At 34.3% G+C, this 24,374-nt stretch overlaps 2 protein-coding genes across 3 annotated transcripts; one reads left to right on the forward strand and one right to left on the reverse strand.

Moving 5' to 3' along the window:
- The first annotated feature begins 1,063 nt into the window (after window positions 1–1,063).
- LOC130826295 (telomere repeat-binding factor 1-like) lies at window positions 1,064–5,125 on the forward strand. Of its 2 annotated transcripts, none has more exons than XM_057691905.1 (7): window positions 1,064–1,226; window positions 1,590–1,744; window positions 2,268–2,476; window positions 2,783–2,867; window positions 3,373–3,456; window positions 4,316–4,525; window positions 4,606–5,125. In XM_057691905.1, exons 2-7 carry the CDS (start codon window positions 1,595–1,597, stop codon window positions 4,624–4,626), a joined length of 759 nt encoding a protein of 252 aa, XP_057547888.1. In that variant the 5' UTR covers window positions 1,064–1,226; window positions 1,590–1,594; the 3' UTR covers window positions 4,627–5,125. The 2 variants fall into 2 exon arrangements, with proteins under 2 accessions (XP_057547888.1, XP_057547889.1); XM_057691906.1 differs by having other exon boundaries at window positions 1,070–1,226; window positions 2,315–2,476.
- A 14,438-nt stretch (window positions 5,126–19,563) lies between these two features.
- LOC130826296 (FT-interacting protein 3) lies at window positions 19,564–23,005 on the reverse strand. The gene is made up of 2 exons (XM_057691907.1): window positions 22,636–23,005; window positions 19,564–22,381 (listed from the first exon to the last, which is right to left on the reverse strand). The coding sequence occupies exon 2, from the start codon at window positions 22,071–22,073 to the stop codon at window positions 19,749–19,751; it is 2,325 nt and encodes a 774-aa protein (XP_057547890.1). The 5' UTR covers window positions 22,074–22,381; window positions 22,636–23,005; the 3' UTR covers window positions 19,564–19,748.
- Window positions 23,006–24,374: the final 1,369 nt, after the last annotated feature.

The following is a 24,374-nucleotide window of genomic DNA, read 5'->3' on the forward strand; positions in this document are numbered from 1 at the left end:
ATTTGTGTTTGTGTTGTAGTTAACACTAGTTTTATTATTTGGGTATTTAATCTAATTATGAGGAATGTCTTATAGTGAAACCGTCTTATAGAAGAATTTGTATTGTGTAATTGTGTTTATGAACAACAATTCTTACTTGACACTGTTTTTTCTTAAGACGGTTCTCAAAAGCCCAGCCCATTATGTTAATTTTAAAAAAAAAACTGACGCGCGCGTGTATGTGTAATCTGAAAAATTATATAATATATTTGGGGTTATAACAACATTTATTTAGGGTTATAACATAATATATTTGGTGTTATACCAGCATATATTTGAGGTTCATAACATAATTTATTTTGGATTATAACATAATATATTTGGTGTTATACCAGCATATATTTGAGGTTCATAACATAATTTATTTTGGATTATAACATAATATATTTGAAGTTATAACAATATATATATATATATATATATATATATATATATATATATATATATATATATATATATATATATATATATATATATATATATATATATATATATATATATATATTTGAGGTCATAACATAATATTTATGGGATTATAATAACATATATTTGAGGTTATAACATAATATATTTAGAGTTGTATATTTGAAGTAATAATATAATATATATGGAGTAATAACAATATATATTTGGAGTTCTAGCAACATTTATTTGGGGTTATAAAATAACATATTTGGTGTTATAAAAATACTATATCTTCAAACACAAACCATTATAACCCCAAATATAATATGTTATAACCACAAATATATGTTGTTATAACCTCATATATAATATATTATAACCTCAAATATATATATTGTTATAGCTTAAATTATATTATGTTATAACCCAAGTAAATTATGTTATAATCCTCAAATATATGCTGGTATAATACCAAATATATTATGTTATAACTCCAAATAAATAAATATTGTTATAACTCCAAATATATTATGCAACTTTTCACATTACAATTACACGCACGCTTTAGTTTTTTTTATAAATTAATGTAATAGACTGGACTTTTGAGAATCGTCTTTAGTAAAGACGTTCTCACAATAGAGAGGCCGATTGATGAGTAGTATTTCTGTTTTCTTGTGCATCTCGATCCTCGATACTCCATCCCCTGTTCTTTTATCTTCATCGTTCTTTTTACTTCTGTTAAGTGTTAACTCTGCATTCGATCACCATAACCTGATCCTCTGGTACATCTCTCTCCCTATCAATCTACCGTTTCCTTTTGACTTTTTTGCTTTTCGTTCATGCTAATTTGTTGATTTCACTTTCGTTTCCTGCCCGAATTACTGCTATGTATTACTGTATTAGGGTTTTTAATTTGTGTTCAAACTCTGTATGGTTTATGATCTTTATCCGAATTACTGCTAGATTTTCAAACATGTTACTAAACATTGAGTTGTGTATATATTTATCAAAGAAAAATTTGATTCGTAATTGATTTTTTTTTTTTTCAAATTTTGTGTTAATCTTTTTTTTTTGTGGATGATGTGTTTTAGGGTAATTTATAAATATTTTGAGTAAGAGACTGATGAGATAGTGTACCATGTCAGTGAAAATGGGTCCTCCAAAGCAGAAATGGTCTGCGGAAGAAGAAGCTGCCCTGAAAGCTGGGGTTCTTAAACATGGGACTGGGAAGTGGAGTGCTATTGCTAAAGATCCTGTGTTTAGTAGAATCTTGTATTTACGCTCTAATGCGGATATTAAGGTATTACATTATACCTTAATTTATTTTGAATTATAATAGATTATATTAAAATATTAAATGGCGTGCATTTCTTATCTGAGGGTCAATTGGAAACAAAAAAAAATCATGGGTTGGATTAGACCGCGGTTGAGTGTTTTTTTTTCACCCTTATGACGTGGTTTGGTTTCTCAACCCTTATACCTAAAGAAATTCTCTAACCTACCACCGAATGAAAAAGAGGTTGATTGAAAGCAACTTATTCCTTACAAAGGTAAGGTCCGTCTAGGTGAGAGTCACCTAATAGTGTTGGGTAATGGAATGTTATAGTGGGAGAAAGTGAAATTTTGTTTTTGGGAGACTTGCATAGACCTTCAAGCTACACTTGAATGTTTATTGAAGAAGACTTGCATATAATTACAGATATTGTAGGTCATTTTGACCTAGGGTGTCTTGAGTACTAATATGAGTTTGATTATAAAATACCAGTGTCTTGTGATACTTGTGATGTTTTTGTTGCTACTTCTTTTTGTGATGGGTTGCTTAGGACAAGTGGAGAAACATGAATATGATGCCGTGTGGATTTGAGACCAGGAAAAAGTCAGGGGTGAAGCATAAAAGAGTTCCAATGCAATCCACAACTGTTAAGCAAGAGGAGAACGTTTCTAGTGCTAGTGATGTTCCTCAAAATGAAGAGATGCCAGATATTAAGCCTCATGCACGGATTTCAATTCCCTCAGAAAGGTCCATTGAAAGGTTAGATACAATCATGTTCATCTGAACTCTGAAGTTGCAGATCCCACTGCTGTAATTCTAGTTACTGTGAAGAATTTGCTATACTATTCGAAAAATTCAATCAATAACCGTGATTTATAAATCACCACAAAAAAACAAAAAAAATAGTAATATTAAAATAAATGAAACCAAAAAATATAAAGTAAAATAATAAAACTGTCACCCTATCACATCCAACCACATAAGAGTGATTTATTAACCTCACAAATAACCGTTATTTACTAAGATCTTCTCATACTCTTCATCTTATGCTTCTATGTATTGTAGGCTGGACAGACTTATATTGGAAGCTGTAGCCAACTCGAAAAATCCTGGTGGTTCTAATGAAACTGCAATTGCTTCATACATAGAGGTAATCTGTTAGATGCACGAGTCATTACAATGCTGAGGCTTAAGTATGTATTTTGTTACTTTTGTAGCACTATGTATTGAATGTCATGTCATAGTCTAGAGAACATTGTTGACCTCTTGCCATATGTATTGGAGAATGGTATACCAATGCAGTTAGATAGCTGGACTTTTCAAGGAACCTCTCATCCCTATGATGTCTACCAAGGTTTCATCATTAATTAAAAAATTTCTCATCAAAAATATCTTTAACAACGTATACATGATCACCTTTTCTGATGCCCCCTTGTTTCTAAGCCTTGTAAGTAGATTGGGGTTGGTACTTAGTAGTTGATTATTAACCCTTATTTCTGTATAATGAAATATTTTAGAATAATATAAAAACTCTGGATTTGCATTGGTTTGTATTCTATTGATGAACATTTTTCTTTGCGTTTTTATCCTTTTTTTATCCAACCTTCAATAGTTTTTTTGAGGGTACAAGCTATAACTTTTTGATTATTCTGTAGGACCAATGTTGGACACCTCCAGATTTCAAACACGTATTGTCTGCAAATATGAAGTATTTGATATCAAGTGGAAAACTCGTTAAAGTAAGTACTCGGTGAATTTTATGCGGAGTTGAGTTTATAGCAGAACTTGGGAAGCAGTGTTACTTGCTATTTGTTGCTCTATTTGTTGTGTGTTTGATTATGCAGTTTTGACTCAGTTGTCAGTCATTCTATACGTTTTGATATTTTACTTTGGAGGTGTATGTGATCACTGATGGACTGCTGTGCTGTTGTTTATATAGCATTCATCACTTAAACAATGTTTGTTTTTCTTTTCTCAACGCTTGCTGTGTTGAAGTATTTATGTACCTGCTGATATTTTCTGTGGCGTTGCATCAAGTAGCCAATACCTAGATTAAATTTTAGTTAAACTTCTCATGAATTGTAAGCTACTTGAATGATGGATCTCTTAGATGGAGGATTCAATATTATCCTGTTGTTCAGTTGAGCAATGTGCACTATAAGAAGCGATGTAGTTACAAATTGCTTCAACCTTCTACAATTATTTTTAATTGGTGCATGTGTGGATCTTCGTTGTGCATGACTAACATAAAGGATTATCTTAGTTTGTCTTCGAAATTTACAATTCCAAAATCTTTTCTTATGCCTTTTTTTTGAAATATATTCTTCGGGAGATGTCCTTTAATCCATCTTAACGTACATGTCTCAACTAACTCATTCTTCCTGCAATATATGTTCTCTTGGAAGCTTGTCTCTCTGTATTGTTATTGACAATCTCACAATGAATTGTTTTGGTTCATGTATCTGATATTATGTTTTGGGATCAAGGCTTTGGCTTTGTTGGTATTTGAAAATGAAAGCATAATATTTCTTCTTCCTTTTCATTTCCAAAGAAAAATCTTTATACGATAGCTTATACTGATACAGGCTAAAATCTCAGATTGATGAAGAGCTTGCAAACATGAGCAGTGTGACCCCTCAAGAAGCTGCCGCTGCTGCTTATCGTGCAGTAGCTGAGGCGGAGGCCGCTATGGCAGAAGCTGAAGAAGCTTCCAGGGAAGCAGATGAAGCAGAAGCATATGCAAAAGCGGCACAAGCATTTGTAGATGCAGCAACTAAGATGCTAAGAGGGAGGAGCATTCCTAAGATGGTTAGTGCTGCTAGCTAATTAAGTACTTAATTGATCATCATTTTATTTTGATCTCTTGCCCCTACAAATTTGCATTATAGTTGATGGAGAGCATAGTTTAAAATCAAGGCCGCATCACATCGCGTCGTCTGCATTGTAAAGGTTTTCAAAAAAATATACCGATATTTTCCGCGTGGTAAAGGTGTAACAATCCGCGTTTTGGGCCGTACAAAGGAGTATCTTATTGTTTCGACCGATATTTAAGCGTTACGATAACCGCATTATATTCTGTTACTACAATCGACCGATCGTGATCTTTACCACATTTCTACACTATGATGGGGAGTCTTTAGCTGTTGTGGATGGTGTTAGACAGTTACTGAAATTGTTGCCTCACTTAAAAGTTCAAATTTTTATCTTAGAATAGAGTTATAAGTCCTGTTACATTAAATTGATCAGTGTTTTGTCTTTGACTCCATCAAGTTCACTTGGTCTTTAGGGAATGCCCTATGTTCCGCAATTCAGTTGTGACTCAAAATTGATAGAATTTATAAATTATAGGTGTGATTGATGCAATATGGAAAATCAAATATGTTTGAATTTGGTTGAATTCACTCCAAATGGTAAAAGCACCTCTGTATTTAACTTGTTCTATTTTAATATTTGGCTGAGTTTAGAGGAGCATAACACAAAAATTTTGAAACTTTTGATGAGATGAACGAAGAGATTAATGTGTGATGAGAATAAGTCAAAAATTGTCAGACCTTATCAAAAAAGCAAATTCAAAGGGATGGAAGAATACTTCAATCATTGGTCGAGGCCTTGAGGGTGGTACTCGGACTAGTGTATGTCCAAGTGACATACTAAGCTTTTTATTGAACGTTCTATATTTTTGGTATTCACAGTCTATTTATGTTATGTTAAAGTATCTAGGATTTAATATGAGTACTTAAAAACCTTATTCGTTTCTTTAAACGCAACAAAGATTCAGGTAAATGATCTTTCCTTATTAAGAATAAAGAGGGTATTTAGCAGGAAGTTGATTAGTGGTGGGTATAGAAGTTCGAAACAAGATGGCACAATACAATAGTAGTAAAAGTATTATTTTTAAAAAGGATTACGGAATGAAGAAACTTTAGAAAAGGGAAGGTAGCCTGTTAGCCAAACAGGACCTTTACTTCATCCCTAATCTAACCCATTCATATGCTTCTAAGTGCTCCATGAGTTGAATACTCATGGTTATGTTTCTTTTGACTTTGAATGTATATACTCTAGTTTGTGTGCTGTCTTTTATTTTCTGGCTTTGAATCTGCAATTAAACTATCGCTTTTGAATCGCAGATGTATTGGAAATGATTTCCTTGCCTTTATTAATGATTTTGGGGAATAAATACAAGATGGAATAATCAAGTTTTGGAAATTAAATAATCTATACAATATTTACTAATAATAAAAAGATTTCGCAAGATATGCAAAATATATAAGATACACAAAAGATTACTTCTAATACACCCCCGCAGTCGAATCGGGAGGTTGACGGACGTTGAGACTGGAGCGAAAATCATCGAAGAGAATCTTAGGAAGTTCCTTGGTAAAAAAGTCAGCAATCTGATATCGAGATGGAACATGAAGAACCCGAACTTGCCCACGTTGTACTTTTTCTCGAACAAAATGTATGTTCATTTCAATATGTTTAGTGCGTTGATGATGAATAGGGTTACTCGACAAATAGACAGCACTAACATTATCACCATAAACAAGAGTAGCTGTATGAATGGGAAAATGAATTTCAAGTAGCAAATTTCGAATCCAGCAAGTCTCAGAAACAACATTGGCTACTCCACGATATTCAGCCTCAGCACTGGACTTAGAAACGGTAGGTTGGCGCTTAGCAGACCAAAAAATCAAATTATCACCAAGAAAAACACAATAGCCAGAGGTAGAACGACGAGTGTCAGGACAACCACCCCAATCAGCATCGGTGTAGGACAAAAGAGAAGAGATTGAGGACTTATAGAGCTGTAGTCCATGATCAAGAGTGCCCTTGATATACCGAAGAATGCGATGAAGAGCAGACATATGAGCAACCTGAGGATCATGCATAAAAAGACAGACTTGTTGAACAGTATAAGAAATATCCGGTCAAGTGAAAGTGAGATACTGCAAAGCCCCAGCCAAACTACGATATAAGGTATGATTATTATAAGGAGAACCAGCATCAGCAGAAAGTTTGCTGGAAGTAGTAACAGAAGTAGGAGCAGGCTTGCATTGAGACATACCGGCTTTCTCAAGAATCTCAGTAGCATATTTTTGCTGAGAAAGAAAAAGACCGACAGAATTTCGAGAAACAACAATGCCCAAAAAATAACTGAGAGGACCTAAATCCTTCATAGCAAACTCAGAACTCAATTGAGACATAATGGACTGGCGAAGAGTATCGGATGGGGCAATGAAAATGATGTCATCCACATATAATAACAAATATGCAATGTCAAACCCATGATAGTAAATGAATAGGAAAGAATCAGAAATGCTGTTTACGAAACTAATATTAGTCACAAAATCAGCAAACCACTGTCCACTGATACCATGCCCTAGGAGCTTGCTTAAGACCATAAAGTGATTTGCGAAGGAGACAAACATAATCAGGATGAGTGGGATCACGAAAACCCAAAAGCTAATGCATATATACAGTTGTAGTCAAGTTACCATGAAGAAAAGCATTTTTCACATCCAACTGATGAATAAACCAGGACTTAGCCAAAGCAAGACTCAAAATAATGCGAATGGTAGCGGGTTTGACGACTGGGCTAACAATCTCATCACAATCAATGCCAACCTGTTGAGACTTACCATCAGCAACAAGACGCGCCTTATAGCGCCCAAAAGAACCATCGGACTTAGTTTTTACCCGGAATATCCATAAAGAACGAACCACATTAGTATTAGGGGACCAAGGAACAAGATCCTAAGTATTATTCTCAATCAAAGCATCAAATTCCTCCTGCATGGCCTGTTTTCAGTTCGGGTCACGGAGGGCATGGATGAGATTTTTGAAAAGAGAAGAAAAAGAGATAGAGAAGGTATGGGAAGTGTATTTGGGGTTGGGTTTGAAAATACCATTTTTACTTTTTGTAGTGATGCCATGGGAAGAGGGTGGTGAAGGGAGTTGGGTAGATTAGTGCTGACTTGGGCCAGGGCCAGTAGGTGAGGGAGGGGGCTGTTGGGTGGGGATGGTTCTGGGCTGGGCGAAACAGTAGGGAAGGGAGGGGAACTGCTTGGTAGGCTGGGTTGCACGGTAGGCCCAGATTGTGCTGGAATGGGGCTAGGTTGATTTTGAAGGAGAAGGTAAGGATGAGAAGAGTCTAGGAAGTCATATGCTTGGGTGTTGTATGTGGAAAAGTTGGAGAAGGGGAAATTGGATTCGTCAAAGAGGACACGGCGAGAAATAATAATTTGTGAGTAGTAAGATCATAGCACTTGTAACCCTGATGAGAGAAAGGATAGCCTAAAAATACACATGGAGACGAACGAGATTGCAATTTATGAATTTTGGTGGAGGGAATAAGAGGAAAACATAAACACCCAAAAACCCAAAGATGCGTATAAGAAGGTGATTTATTGTAAAGTAAATGGGTTGGGGTAAGGTTACCAAGTAACTTAGAAGGAAAAATATTAAGAAGATATGTCGCGGTATTTAAGGCGTGAAGCCAAAAAGACGGGGGGAGAGAAGCATGACACAATAAAGTACGAATAATATTATTGATGGAACGAATTTTTCTTTTGGATTGCCATTTTGGGAAGATGTATGAGGACAAGAAAAAAGAAGATGAATACCTCGATTATTACAAAAATTATGAAATAATTTATTGTCAAATTCACCCTCATGATCACATTGAAAAGATTTGATTTTGAGTTCGAATTGGGTATGAACAAAAACATAGAAGTTCACAAATATATCATACACTTGAGATTTGCGAAATAAAGGAAAAGTCCACAAAAAATTAGTGTAATGATCAAGAAAAAGAACATAATATTTGTAGCCCGAAGGACTTGAAACAGGAGAAGTCCATACATCACTATGAATAATATCAAATGGACGATTACTTATAAATTGAGAACGAACAAACGGTAATTGAACATGTTTCCCCAAAAGACAAGAATGACACACAAAAGAGGGATTTTTATTACATTTTATAGAAGTGGACGAATACAAGGAATTCAAAATTGCATTTCTGTAACACCCCTGAATTTCCGAACCCTTGTACGAAACCAAAACCGTAAAGGACGGGAGGAAATTCGGGTGTTACATTAAAATAAATAAATAAAATAATAATAAACTTTTAAAATGTCAGTGGAAATTTCGGCAGCATCTGCTCTAAAACTGTGCGCCTTTGTAGAAAAACAAAAGTTATTTAGAATCTAATAAAGGAAAGGCATCAACGACCTATCAAAACTATATCAAGGCGGAATGATTCGTCGTCGGCTTCTCAAATCAACATGCCAAGCGTGGATCGTGGTTCCAGTGTCAACGCTTGCGTTTTAAAATGACTTAACTCCTTAAAACCATACAAAGTTATAAACTACGCAATGGAAATACAAATATACAAGGGAGGACACGAGGTCTCATAACAAAACATATACAACCAAAGTTTACAAAAGATAAACAAGAGCTACAAAATCGAAAAATAACTGTATGATACAGGTTATGCTTCGCCCTAATCACTCTCCCTCAATGCAAGGCAATGCAAAAGAAACTGCAATACCTGCTATGCCTGTCTATGATTCTCCTATTGCTCGACATTAGACCAAAGGCCAATGTGTCATAGCAGGACAATCATAGAAAGTCATCAACAACCAAACATAACACAAACATGTGCACGTCAGTAACTAGCATCAAATATAATAAGGCCAACTACTAGATAACATTATATTATACAACAACATAAGATGATTTCATAAGACACAAGCACAGATAGTAATCGTTTATCGGCCACTTATACTTCTTAATCTCATTACGTTCTTTCCAACCCGAACTATGTGTTGTTGGGATAGAATGTAGGTCTTCACACTCCTCCTCTCAAAATATAAACTCTTGCAAAACACGCGTAGTATCAACTCAGCCAAGGCATTAACAGACTACCTAACACATGACCTTATAGAGCTTGTCTATCTTAGAGTAAGTGTGATCATAGTCCATCTTTGGGACTGGTAACTCCCTTGAGGTAACTTAACTTGGGCACACTTCTCACTAGCATAAACTACTCTATCATTGAATAAATTTCTATCAATGAGTAAACGTTCTATCAATGTGTAAGCTTTCTATGAATGAATAAACTTTCTATCGATGAGTAACATTCTATCTGTGGATCTTTTCTCCACTTCATGGCATAGTGACACGGCCAAAGGCATTATCGGCCATCCGGCGCCCATGGCAAAGTATGAGCTCATGCCCCCTCCAGCTGACCCTCTCGGGTCCTACCTTCGGGAAAAACTAACACACTGGGGTACTAAACCAATGAAGAGACCACCATATTGGGGTTTGCAAGGCCCGCATGGTAACACCTCAGTCAAGGGGCGGTATCAGCTATCCAGCACCCAATGACCCAAGCATGCTCATACCCCCCTTACAGTGATCCCGTCGGGTCTCACCTAGGGGACTACTAAATCAATCGGACATAATCCAGTTGAGTCACGCCAACTAATGATGATCAAGGCTCAATAAGTAGGAAATCACTTCGATACCACACATAACCATGGTGCGTTCTCTACTATATAGAAATTTGTTCTCACAGTCTTCTAATGCTTTCATTCTACTTGCCTATATCACCATTGTGACTATACACTAGCATAGTTTACTTTCTGGCGCTCTATAATTCTAATATGATGCATATAATCATGAAATATGGATAATACTTTGAAACGATGAATATGATAATTAATTACTGCGTGTACGTACTAATATCTCATAGTTTCGATACAATGTATATTATCACAATAAACAATAATGTCTTAAAGCAAATTGTATATAAGGGTTCGTTACTGCGTGTACGTACCTATAAGCGTCACTGCACGACCAAAGTCACAAAAGTCACCAAACTAAAGTTTTACCTTCCTCTTATGAATTGAGCGCCTATATAAGTTAGGAGTAGAACTAATAAGTCCACTTATCTACTTTGTCATACCAGCTAAAAGCCGAAGTAACCACTATCATCCATTCACGATAAGTTTTCAATTATTTCTAGCACGTACCCAACTCATTCAACACCAATTATAATCGTTAATTTAACAATAACACAAGTCTTTCTATCAACAACAGAAAAAAAAAGGATTATGTGAATGGTTTCCTTACATCATTTAACTTTGAGTTATAACGGTTCACATTATCTCAAAATAAAACAACCATTCACACTTAAGTCGCACAATGTTAAAATATAACACTAATATGACATGATGACAATTCTTAAAGCAATCGGATCGCGACATCTTTAGCTAAATTATCCAGAGATAGGAAGGCTATAATCGAGCATCACCGCAAGTCTACAATAAGTTGATATTATTCCCATGGCCTTACAAAAATTATGCATTATAAGTTCAATAACAACCTAATATGAGCACTTGTAATTCACAACAATCAAACCACACAATTAGCAATTATTATTTCCAATTTAACAACTAAAATCACTTTCTTAGTCAACTAAAATTATCACCATTACTAATTATCACAACAATAACCAATCGACTTAGTCTTAAAACAACTTTTAAGGTTATTTAATCAATCATCACGCCACCAAAATATAGCGTAAACACACATTATTAGTGATTTCATCTCTAAATTCAAACTCTAGTTCTTTCATGTTCAAAGATAACACTTTTAACCATTATTCGTAGCAAGAATCAATAAAACTAATACACCATCAAAATGTAGCATGAAAGCCTACATCATTTCTAATTTCAAAGATAACACCTTTAATTATTACTCATAGTAAGATTCAAAGAAACTAACACACAACCCATAATTTCTAATCATATACTTCAAACCCTAAAACATAACTTTGTCCAATTCATCCATCAAACTTTTACCCACAAAAAGATTCAATGAACTTAACACAAAACCAACATCAAACTCAATACACTTGATAAAACTCCAAATAAAACTAGAAATTAATTAGAGAAAAGAGAAGAGATGACTCACAATGGGAAAACTAGAAAAGAATAAGGGTATAGGTGGTTGTTGTGGTGGTGTGGAGCACGAAAATGGTGGAGGAAAGGCTACGTGGTGCTGCTGCCTTGGCGTCACAGCAGCTTGCTGCTGTTGGGAGGAGGAGACGCAACTGTTGCTGCCGCCATGAGGGAGGAGTACGACTGGGTGCAACCGCCTACTGCTTGTGGAGGGTGGATGCTGGCTGTTGCTACCGGTTACGGGGGCGTGGTCTGGTGGTGTTGATGGAGGTACACAGGTAGTGAGGGAGAAGAAGAGTAAGGTGTGCTACTTGCTTTTGTTTGAAAATGAGGGAGTAATAGAGGTTTAATACTTAAAACCCTAACACCTCTTTTTATTTTATTTATTTATTAATTAATTAATTGATATTTATTTATTTATAATTAATTAATTGATATTTATTTATTTATTTCTAGATTATCTTCTTGGAGTGCCCAACTAAGAAGCTCACTTATGTGTGCTCACAAGTTTTAATAAATAGAATGATTTCGATTTGAACCTCTTTATTTTTTTTAGTTATCGCAATTTATTTTTAATATAAGTATGTTAATGTTTGAATTTGTATATGAAAGAAATTTATTAAACTAATTCAAAAATAATTAAATATAATTGTAAAATCTTTAAAAGTTATTAAAATATTAAATAATTACGTCATTAAAATCTCGGGGTGTTACAATTTTCCGGATAACCTAAGCGAGAATGCCAAATACTAGAAGACAAAAAGGCCGAAGATGTAGAAATCGGGATGAAAACTCTATGTGTTGATTGGAAAGGATAGAGATCACCAGTGCTATTAGATCTCAGAATGAGGTTCCCCGTGGCCAAGTCCTTCACAGAAAAACCAAAAGGATCAAATTCAACAGAAACCATATTATCACGAGTAAGTTTGCGAACGGAGATGAGATTTTTAATAAGTTGAGGGGCATGTAAGACATTTTTAAGAGTAAGAGTGTTAGGAGAAGAGGTGAGGGAAATATTCCCGTGACCTTGAACCGAAATCATATGACCATTGCCAACAAAAATAGCATTATTTAAAGGATGTTTGAAAGAAGAATAATAAAATAAATTACCTTGAGATCGAGTCATATGTGAAGTGGCGCCGGTGTCCATGTAATATTGCTCATCTGGAGAAGATAAAGATAAAGTATGCATGACTTGATCGAGGTCCGTAGGAAAATAGCCCGGAGAGGAAGAAGTACTTGTGTGAAAATTGTGAGTAGGTCTTGGTCCAAGAAGCCCAGCAAAAGAAGGCCCATGGTGAGAAGGAGTGGCATGTTTCTGATGCGCCCAATTGTTAATAGGGAAGGGGCATAGAGGCTAGGCCCAAAAAGGAGAAGCCTAATATGGGAAGGGAGAATGATTCCAAAAATTTGAAACAATTAAGCAATTTAAACAAAAAAATAAAAAAAATAAGCTTCGGGTAAACTTAATTCCAAAAATAAGTGTTTTTATGTCCGAGCCTAAGGTTAGATATGTTCGCAGTTATTAACTGCGAACAAAAAAATTGGTCAATGAAAATTGTTTGTTCGCAGTTACTAACTGTGAATAAAAGAGAGACAATGTCATAACGTTTGAAGGGATAGGGAAAAGTAGAATTCATGGAACAACAATGTTTTTTTTCCCGTCCCTTCTAACGTTATGACATTGTCTCACTTTTGTTCGCAGTTATTTAAGTGCGGACAATCAATTTTGACTTTTTTTGACCAATTTTTTTTTGTTCGTAGTTATTAACTACGAACATACGTAACCTTAGGCTCGGACATAAAAACGCTTATTTTTGGAATTAAGTTTACCCGAAGCTTTTTTTTTTTTTTGTTTAAATTGCTTAATTGTTTCAAATTTTTTATGATTCCATGGGTGAAATGAAGGTGGGCCTGGACGATTGGGCCTGCTATTTTGGTGCCCTCTTGAATTTATTACATGTTGTCTAGAATGTGTATTGTGGCTGTGGTGGTTGTCGCGGCTTGATTGGCCACCACGGTGGTTGGGGGTATCCCGAGGTTCAAAATTTTCAGAATGTTCAATGAAGGAAGGTTTGGGAGTAGTAAAGAGAGCCAACTCATGGGAGGAAGACTTCTTTGTTGTGAGAATGTTCTTCCAATTCTAACATGGATCGAAAAGTATCAAAGGAAGGAACAGGAGACATGTGTTGAACCAAGGATCGAAAAGTACGGTAGTCGGTAGTCAAACCATGAAGAACTTGAAGAGCCAACCGATTGTCGGAAATGGAAGTGGCAAGATTGTTAAGAGAAGTAGCAAGATTCTCAAGTTCATTACAATAAGCCTTCACATTCGGGAAATTAGCAAGGGAAATATCATTGAATTTGGACTCAAGATGAAGAATACGGGAAGTTTTGTTGTTTTGAAAATTATTTTCAATGCAAGTCCAAGCATCAAAAGCACTATCATCGGGACGAGCAATTGATTTAAGAAGAGAAGGACTAATAGTACCATAAATCCACTTGCAGACAATATCATCAAGATGTTGCCATTCGGAGTCCTTAGAAACCGATGCTTTAGTAGAGTCATCGGGAAGAATATGTGTATCTACAAGATGAGCCTGACAATGAAGCTTAAAGAGAGTCACCCAAGTATTGAAATTCGTGCCTTCGTCATCAAGTTGAATGAACACAAGTTTTAATGTTAGTAACCAATGTAGCCGGGTGTAATTTTGTGTAAGAAGCCATGATAAGAGACAAGAAAGAAAGAAAAGAGAGGAGGGAGAAGTGGCGGCACCACCAAGTGTGGTGGTTGGCGGCAAGAATAAAGGAAAGGATGAAAGGAGTGATCAAAACCTAGGCAATGATACCATATTAGAAATGATTTCCTTGCCTTCATTAATGATTTTGGGGGAATAAATACAAGACGGAATAATCAACTTTTGGAAACTAAATAATCTATACCATATTTTACTAATAATAAAAAGATTTTGCAAAATATGCAAAATATACAAGATACACAAAAGATTACTTCTAATAAGATGATGCAAACTTAATTGAAGCTGTTATGAGGAAATTTGAGGACTGCATTGAGCATTCTCGCTCGACAATTAACTTCCCGACTGAACACATCTTGCAACTTGCAGTTTTCTGTAAATACGCCATGTTAAAAAATAATTTTGATGTCTAATAGGATTCTTGTTAGCTTTGTATATATACATCTGTTAATGTCGAAATGACGTTATTGAGTCTTTATACTCTTATTTCCTGTGACGCAAATATCAGAACTTTCCATGGATAAATGGAAGAAAAGATAATAAGGAATTATTGTCTTTAACCTCCTGTAGTCTTAGACTCTTGCATTGTGATATGTGGTCTGTAGTCTATAGTCTGTAGAGATAATTGGAAGTTAGAACAGCATGGGAGAAAATATTGGTGCCAGCTAGATATTTATATGTCCCATTCAATTTGCTATATTAGACTTTTTTAATCTAAATTCAACCCACAAAAGAGTAGGAGACTTTCTACAAATTTTTCATTTCTATGCTACAAGTTAAACCTATACTTTTTTGGTTCAATGTTTGATCATTGGTGAAGCTACATCGAGTCCAAGCTAGTTGACTATCGTATTTTTAACTTGGCTTCTGACTAATTATAAATATTTTGTATAGGAGTTAACTAAATGTTGCAAAATAAATTAAAATTTAATAGATATAGTAAAAATGAAATTTATGATATGTAAATTAACTTTTTGTTATAAGTTAAATATTTTATATTTTGTTATAATTATTTTTAAAAATAATTTAATGCACTTTACACTTCAATTAGATATAGTATTAATTATCAAACTTTTTGTATTAGTTTATAAAATTTTCCCATTTGAAAAAGAAACCTATAATTTAACTTTTTAAAATAACATATTTGTTGAATGGAAAAGAAAATTATCATTAATAAATTTTTGTATGCTACTATAATTATTTTTTGAGTATACGGTAGATTGAGGAAAGGAGAGAATCGAAAAGGACAACAAGATTTAAATTCAGCTGAATCAATACTAAATTTTTACATATGCAACTATAATCAATAGAAGTAATAATTAATCTTAAATGATATAAAAAATTCTTAGATATATGAAAGTATAAACGTCAAATTGACCTTTTCTTTTATTCATCAATAAGGTGAAAAATGAAGAGGATCAGTAACATTTACTAATATAGTCCAGTTTCCTTCCTTTTCCGTGGGCAGAAGCCACCGCAGACGGCTGTTAGATAATATAAAGGGAAATTCCACATGGTGCAATCTAATTTTTATGAAATGCTAGTTGTAGCACTTTTGTAAAATTTTTTCACCTATTAGCATTTAGTTTATGCCTTATCTAAATGTCGTAGTATTTTCCATTAAATTCTTGTCAAATTCCTTTAGTTAACCATTTTAACGTTTCTAGTTCTACCCTTATTAAGTGTTGTTTGTTGTTTTTATAAATTGTCCTAAGCATTTGAGAGTGTTGATTAATTAAACGGCGAATTAAACGTCAAAAAGGTAAATTAAATATTTGAGAGCATAAAAATGATTTAGGGCAAATCATAAAGACAACAACCAACACTTAATAAGGGTAGAAACGTTAAACTGGTGAAATTAAACGGAAATTGACAAGAATTTAACAGAAAATGCTACGACAATTAGATAAGACATAAATTGGATGCTACCATGTGGAAAAATCTTACAAAAGTGCTATCACTAGCGTTTCATAAAAATTTAATGCTACCATATGGAATTTCTCTAATATAAAACTGATCACCTAACTACATATCAACAAATCAGAGTGGCGCAGCGGAAGCGTGGTGGGCCCATAACCCACAGGTCCCAGGATCGAAACCTGGCTCTGATATTTTTTTTTGCTTTCTCTCGGATGGAGAATGTGGTGGAATAATTGGGAAGCTTGGAGGAAATATGAATGAAGGAACCCTCCATTGTCCAATCTTAACCTTTTGCTATGAAATCAACATATTATATTCTTTATTTTCTGTGGCTAATGTGATCTGCAAACCTTTGCTAATTGAGTTACTTAATAATAATCATTAATAATTAAGGAAGCTAAGTTAAATAATTAATTAATCAAAGATTAACTGTGTAACAATGTAAACGTTCAATTAATGACCTTTTTAATCATCATTAAGAATTAAGAGAAAAGTAGAATAACTATCTCTTGAAACATGGAGTAGCCTAGTATGAGTGTTTTTCATTGTAATTAAACCTAACATCATGTGATTAGCAAAAACCTTACCTTAATTTCCTTGAGTAAAATAGAAACATTCTAGAGAAGAAGCAAATAAGTCTTGAGGTTCTACTCTCTCCGTTTTCATACGTTCTTCTTAAATAAAGTTTATAAATTTTAGTGTCAAACTTTGACTACGATTTCTCATCAATATATATAAAAAACCATATTCATGTAGAATCTTGATAAATTCGTCTCAATATACACTTTCCATACAATCCGACATCTTATATATGGCAAAAACACCATTACTTATCAGGCCTAGCCTCTATTAGACGAGGTGCCTTATCAATGAAGTACTTGACTTGTGCGAGGTTACATTTTGCATAAGTAGTAGAAGTATATACTCTTCATCTAGCCATTTTACCTCATTTGATTTTGACACGAAAACTAAAAAATAAAGTATAATAAGTTAAAATAGTAGATTATTTAGAAATAAGAAAATACAAAAAGTAAAAGTGATATCATTATGTCTACAAATAAAAATGAAACAAATATATTGACACATTAAATAAAAAATGGGTCAAATGACAAAGGATAGATAAGCACGAAGCAAGGCAGGCAGAGGAATAGTGGCAAAGTGAGAAGATGAAAACCCCATAACATGTTACTTCTATATAATTAATTTGTTTAACCGTCTTGTTATTAAAAACTTTAAAATTGACTTTTTAAGTTTTAAAATTAAATTTTTTAAGTTTTAAAATTGTCCTTTTAAGTCTTAAAATTATTACGTCAGAATATTTTTAAATATTTATTGAACCTAAACCAATTATACGATTAAAACAGTCTCAGAGTAACTGAAAATGTAGAAGACACAAAATAACACAAGTTTGTAGGGGCCGCCCTTACAAAGATCCGTTCCTATATATGCTGAGTGCTGCGTAAAGCAATCCTTGTTGGGTGTTACAGTTATGAGTCATCACCATCAACTTTCCTTTTTGGGTTGTAACCCCTTACACAAAGGCCAAAGCATACTATGTTAAAGATTAGGCACACCTATAGCATACCACTAAACATTTTATTTCATCGGAATTGCAACATTTTATCGTAAAAACTCTTATTTTAAAAACCGTTAATATTTCATTAGAACAGAAATAGTCGTTTGTAATAATTAAACTACTTACAATTGCATGATCCATGTTCAAATTTTAGTAACGAGTCGGATTAACATTTCTCTGGCCTAGCTACAGGTTTCACCTGAATCCATTTGGTCTATAGGAAACATAAAAACCATACAAAAAAAAACAAAGCAAAACAAAAGGCAAGATAAAAAAAGATACGAAGATCAATGAATGATACAGAATAAAGCTAAATGGTTTATTAATTTTTATTATCTATAGAAAAGATTAATACCCAAGACGATGTTTCTGGCCTTGTTTCAAGCTTTGGTTGTACATTTTCTTGGAGAATAAGCACTTGACTATAAAAATGTGTGGATGAGACGAAAAGATAAATTAAATTTATAAATGAGAATTAAAGATAAGGTATGTGTCATGACCAAAAATAAAAATATAATAAATCCTATGAAATAGACTAAAATGAAAATGTAGCAAAACCTATAAAATTGAAAAAGTAATAATGAAACTACAATACTTGTCTAAACTAAAACATGTTGCTTTCCCAAAATAATGGAGGCACCATGGGTGTTCGTTAAGAATAGAGGTGTTCATTTGGGTTATCGGGTAGATTAGTCGGTTTAAAATTGAATTTTCTGTCCACATTGGTTTTTACGTAATTATAAATTTATTTTTAAGTCGGGTTAAATCAGATTTGATTATAAAGTGGGGTGAATATCAAATCATTTAGTCTAATTTGAACTCATCTAATTAACAAGAACAATAACTTATTTAAAATAGTAGATTAAGAAGAAAAAAAAAAGACAAGAACAATATAATATATTTTGAAAAATAATTTAGTGATAAATTCTAAATATTAACTATATGAGGTATTAAGTTAATAGGAGTATATCTTTATTAACAAACGAGAAGGTGTTGGTTAGGAAGATCTTTAATTGTAAACACATGGAACAAAACACGGTAAGTAAATAATTAAACAACCTGAGATCCACCTTTCTGACATTCTACCAAACTAGCCGGATGTTTTCAAAGGAAATTATTTGTTTTTGTAATACCAAACTACTAATATCTTTCTACTATATATTTGAAGTTTGTCTCTCAATATCAAATGCTTCTACTTTCTTTTTCTAGTGAGTAGAAATTACATTTGTACAGAAATAAAAATTGCATTTGCTATATTTTCTATTTTGTTTTTGTCTAAACTATTTAATTTGCTATATTTTCTTTTTAATATTTATAAAATTGATCCATAACACTTTTTTTTAGTTCTCATTCAAACAATTTTTTCTCTACTTTTTAATATTCGTGCAAATCACCTAAGTAGCAAACTAAGTCATACCATTGTATAGGTGAATGACACTCAATCATCGGTCATTATCAATACTCTCTCTGTTCCTTTGATTTCCGCAATGCAGGAAAATCAAAATCAAAGGGACATAAGACAATAAGAGTACTTATGTTTTATAGTCATAATCTTTGAAAATTGTGACATTATTCACTATATTAAGCAATAATAAAGCAATAAACACAGAAAAAATACATATTAGATGAAGATCAATACTTAAAAACACAGTTCTCATGTATTTGTTCAACATACAGTCCAAGTCCAAGGATTATACAACATACACAAAACATTGAAACCACAATTCTAAGATTTTGCAGAAAATGGGGGGTAAAACAGCATACCCATTACTCATATCTAATATCTTCACCACTAACCGATAGCATCAACCTCACAACATCGAGTCTGTACGAGCAGGCAACCTTCGGAAGAAATTTAGGGGGACTGACGGTAGCTTATGACGGAACCTAGGATGCCTTAAGATGTAAAACCCGGTTAAAAGAGCCACAACTTGGAATGGTGTGACGTACAGAACGATGGCAGCGACCAAGCAGAAGATAACGAACAGTGCAGTAGCTCGTGGGTCACGCCAGCTGAGCAGAGATTGAAGCCTTTCACCTTGAGTTGCCAAGTCTCCCACAACAGTTTGGATTCTCCCGGCTATACTCCTTAATCGATCATACCTCATCCTTACGATATCAGGCGGTTTAGATGTTGGGAATGTGTCGAATTCTTCATCGAGTTCATCGGGGTGAGCGGAATCTGCATGAGAAAGACGAGTGTCCATATGGGGAGGATGCCTTGGCCTCCATCGGTAGTACCATACTCCGATGAGGAACAAGTACAGAAATATTGTGGGTAAAATCAGTTCCGGGTACATGACCAAAATAAAGAACAAGATGTGGATAAGAACAGTAGTGATCGGATTTTTCCAGTTGCAAATCTGATCAAACCATCTTCCTACGGCGAGTATCCCCGACAAGACATTCATGATTCTAAAGAAATTCGCCTTGCTTCGTCTCATACTCCACATATGAGAACTCACATCCAACATATATTCGACTATTTCTTTCCGCAAAGGCGGCTCAGCACGACTTAGCCTCATAGAAACAATTTGAGTGGCCTGGTGCCTCAAGTTATCGAGTTGGCTCACAGTTAATGGGTGGAGGTAATGCATCTTCGGAAGCAATGGATGAGAGTACATATGCATCATATTGAGCAATGATGAACATGTAAACCTCACAGCCAATTGGATTTCACCCATCTTTTTCACTCCTGTTGGGTGCAATACGAGCAGCGGGTATGCATGTGTATACACACGATCAGTTTCGAGGGTCGAAAGACGAATCCTCACTTTGCCAATCCTCGAGTCTCTTGCTCCACCACCTTTATCTCCTCCGTGTAAATGACAATTGTCGAAGACACCAACAGTGATGACAGTGCAAGGATCATACACCTCCCACGTATACTGCTCGTTCCACTTCGGGCTGAAACTATCGATGATAGTTCTCGTTCTCACCCATTTTTGACCATATTTGGCCACACAATAAGCATCAGTAGTCGGACGACCATCCTTCACCTTCATAGGCATCAATCCTTGTGCAGTTAAGATACCAAGTTCAAGAACTCCGATGCTATGTTTCCACAATTGTTTAGCCGTTGGCCTTAGATCACTACTATAATGAGTTGACTCATCTAGAACATGATAACCACCTTCCAAACAAATCCTCAAATGAATTCTACTCGCAAACTTGACTTCCTTCTTCTTTTCACCATCCACAATAATATGTTTTTCAAGATTGAACCATTTTGAGAGTATTGGTTTATGATCCAACCGTCTATCAACATATTGCAATGGAATTGCACACCTCCCCAATACTTCATCCTTGTTAGGCCCAACCCTATCCTCTACACTCAAAATCAATGGCTCTTCAAAAGGCTCGGCAGCTACAAACATAAGATCCTCGTTCCACATAGGATTAATGTTCCTAGTCGGTGAGACTCTAGTTCTAAGAGCTTGGCTTCCAAGAATAGCCTTCACATACACTTCAGGAAAACGACTTTTGTCGGTTGGAACCAAGTCTTGAGCCTCAATCACATTAACCCTAAGATACCAAAGCTTAGGCGATAAATACACCTTCGAACGAATATTAGCAAGTGCATCACTCCCACTAACAGTAGCAGCATCCGAATGCCACGCCTCAGGAAATGCCTCATCGGCTTGAGTACCCCACCAAACAGCTAACATCAACTCTCCTCTCGACTTTTCGCCCTTTTTATCTTCAAGCCTATACCACTGTGGTGCCAAAGGACTATCGGGGGGTACCCTCTTCGGGATCTCATTAAGATCAAATAAAGTACGACCGATAAAATCATCCTTAACAACATCCTTATCCTTCACAGTGACCTCAAGTACAGAAGCCTGAATCCTATCCTTAGAAAAGGCAAAAACCTGATTCCATTCAGGATTACTCTTCTTTTCGAAATGTCGGGTCGTACCCTTATAATTACCAAGTCTAACTTCCACATAAGGGTCACAACCACCAGTAACATCCATACTAGGCAAATCTTTAGCTTTTACTACCCTAACATAGAGGTATTGCATTTGCTCAACAAGATCATAAGTACTTGTAAGCTTATCTCCTGTGATTTTTCCTCCACCAAGGTGGGGATTAGTCTCTTTAAGAGAGAAATCATCCTGAGGAGGCTTATGCATTTTCTGGGTTCAAACAATACTCCCAAGATATACACTTTTTAGCTAGAAAGTTTTGTAATTGAACTTTATTCCTTAAATCTAGGAGCAGACTTCAGCCCACCAACATATTTACTCAACTCAATAACTATTATATTTTTCTTCTTTCTCTTTTTTTTTTTTTGAAATTGACCAATAATAAGGAAACCTAATTAATGGGAATATGGGTTTATCAGAACAAGAGGAGATTCAAAGAAAACCTAACTTAAACTTCAATGGTTAGGTAAAGAAGACCAGAGTTCAAAGCATCAACAGATCTCAGGAGCTAAAATCTGCACAAAAAAAAAACAAAAAAGCAAGAAACCAAAAAAAAACATTAAAACCACATCTTTGAAAAACAAAAAAAATGTGACAATGCATTAAATTTCCTTCACATGCAAAGTCAGTTAAAAAAAACAGAGGAACATTAAACATAAAAATGTAAAGCATATAAAAAATGTGAGGAAGTAATAAACACAAAAAAAAATATTAAATTAAACAGCAGATAAAAATAAACCCAGTACACAAAAAAAAGTTGGCAGCTTACCTGAAAAAGAAGGTCTGTAAAATTCAAAAGGAACACATTTCAGGAAGAAAACCCTAAATCAGGTAAAACCCAGAAAAAAGATTCAAGAAACAAGAACAAAATGAAGATTGGGTAGCTATAGAATTGATTGAAAGGAAGAAAAACAGGGGAAATTGTAGAAAAGGGGGGGAAAACAGAGTAACAGAAAAAAATAAAAAAAAAAGAGAGAAAAAGAAAAGGAGAAATGGGATCTGAAGAATCAGTAGGAAAGAGATGAGGATACCACAGAAAGAAGAAAGAAAAAGAAGAGGAGTGTGTGAAGGGAATAGAGAATAGGCAATAGGGAGTACTTTTGGTAGTTTTGTCCTGTGGTGGGCGCAAATAGCAATAGCATACATAGTGAGCAGACCAGGATTACAAGACCATTTTTCACGCTTGCCAAAGTCAAGTCAAGACTCATTGGGAGTAATTTTCTTGGTTTTAACTCTCGTTTAGGAGACCGTTAAAAAAAATTCTATCGTCTGTTTTTCTAATAGCTACCACAGCATTAGATTAGAGGTATTTATCCGAGCGAGTTGATCTAAGGGGTTAAGAATTAGATTATTTTTAAACGGGTTACTAACGGGTCAACATGATAACGGTTAGATCATTATCGGCTTAGATGTAAAGGGTCGGGTCAGGTCGGACCGAGTCATTATTGGGCTCAGTTTTCATAAAAATATTTTTATGTTTTTTTAATTTTTTATATGACATGATTAACGCCTACTTAAAGTATTTTAAAACTCTACCGAATAAGCTTGCAATTACACATTTGTTAACGATTTGAATTTTGTTAAAAAAAAATTTGGACCTAGCCAAATAGAGACGGTCATCAAAGAGATCACAACAATTTGTGGATATGTAATATATATATATATATATATGTGGGTCGATCTAACGGAATATAAAATTGGTCTAAAAGATCATTAATGAACTTTTTAATTACTTGGGAGAATCAAGTCTAAACGAACTTTAATCCGCTCCGACCAACTCCATTAAACCCACTCTAACCCCACCCGCCCCGAATTAACACCTCTATTCTCTTCCCTATCTAAAAAGGGGTAAAGACATGCATTGCCCTTGAAATAAACTTAATAGAAGTATATATAAACTTGCCATTGATAATTTTAAGAAATTAAAAGGTACAACAAAAAACGAAAATCAACAAAATAATGATTTACGAAAGACTATAGATTTAGACCTGTTTATCCAAAATGACAGGCCAACTATTATTTCATGTTCTGTTCAAATGTGAAGAATGCAAATTATGTTCATTTTTTTTGGTGTGACAAAGTAATGCATGTAAAATTATGTTAGCACAAATAATTAATTTGTAGCATATAAGGAGTAAGGAAACTCTTACTGAAATTATAATATATTTATTTTGATTTAAAATTTCTGTCACAATAATTTGATTCCATGTATGAAAATGAATTTTCACTATAATAATTTAGGCCTTTTGTAGAGTCGAAAAAATTGATATTTATTTATTTTAATTTAATTATTCTAATTGTAAGTGCAAGTTAAGATTTTCAATTTAATTATCTAAAATGAATTAACTCAAATTAAAAAGTTTCTGACCTAATATATATACTCTGATCATAAATTCAACATAAAGTGAATCTATTTAAAAATCGTACTGCCATGTGTTTTTTTGGTTTTGGTTGCACTATTCCATTTTTTACGTCCCTAATCCTTTATCCTACGCATAACAAGCAGCA

This window comes from Amaranthus tricolor, chromosome 10 (genome assembly GCF_026212465.1).
Source record: "Amaranthus tricolor cultivar Red isolate AtriRed21 chromosome 10, ASM2621246v1, whole genome shotgun sequence".
Lineage (NCBI taxonomy): Eukaryota > Viridiplantae > Streptophyta > Magnoliopsida > Caryophyllales > Amaranthaceae > Amaranthus > Amaranthus tricolor.

Bases quoted from the DNA above. Each gene is read 5' to 3' on its own strand.
- LOC130826295 (XM_057691905.1), top strand. From the start codon at position 1,595: ATGGGTCCTCCAAAGCAGAAATGGTCTGCGGAAGAAGAAGCTGCCCTG. The intron at 3,457-4,315 runs GTAAGTACTCGG...CTAAAATCTCAG, and splicing joins CAAGTGGAAAACTCGTTAAA to ATTGATGAAGAGCTTGCAAA. The intron at 4,526-4,605 runs GTTAGTGCTGCT...TTTGCATTATAG, and splicing joins GGAGGAGCATTCCTAAGATG to TTGATGGAGAGCATAGTTTA.
- LOC130826296 (XM_057691907.1), bottom strand. From the start codon at position 22,073: ATGCATAAGCCTCCTCAGGATGATTTCTCTCTTAAAGAGACTAATCCC.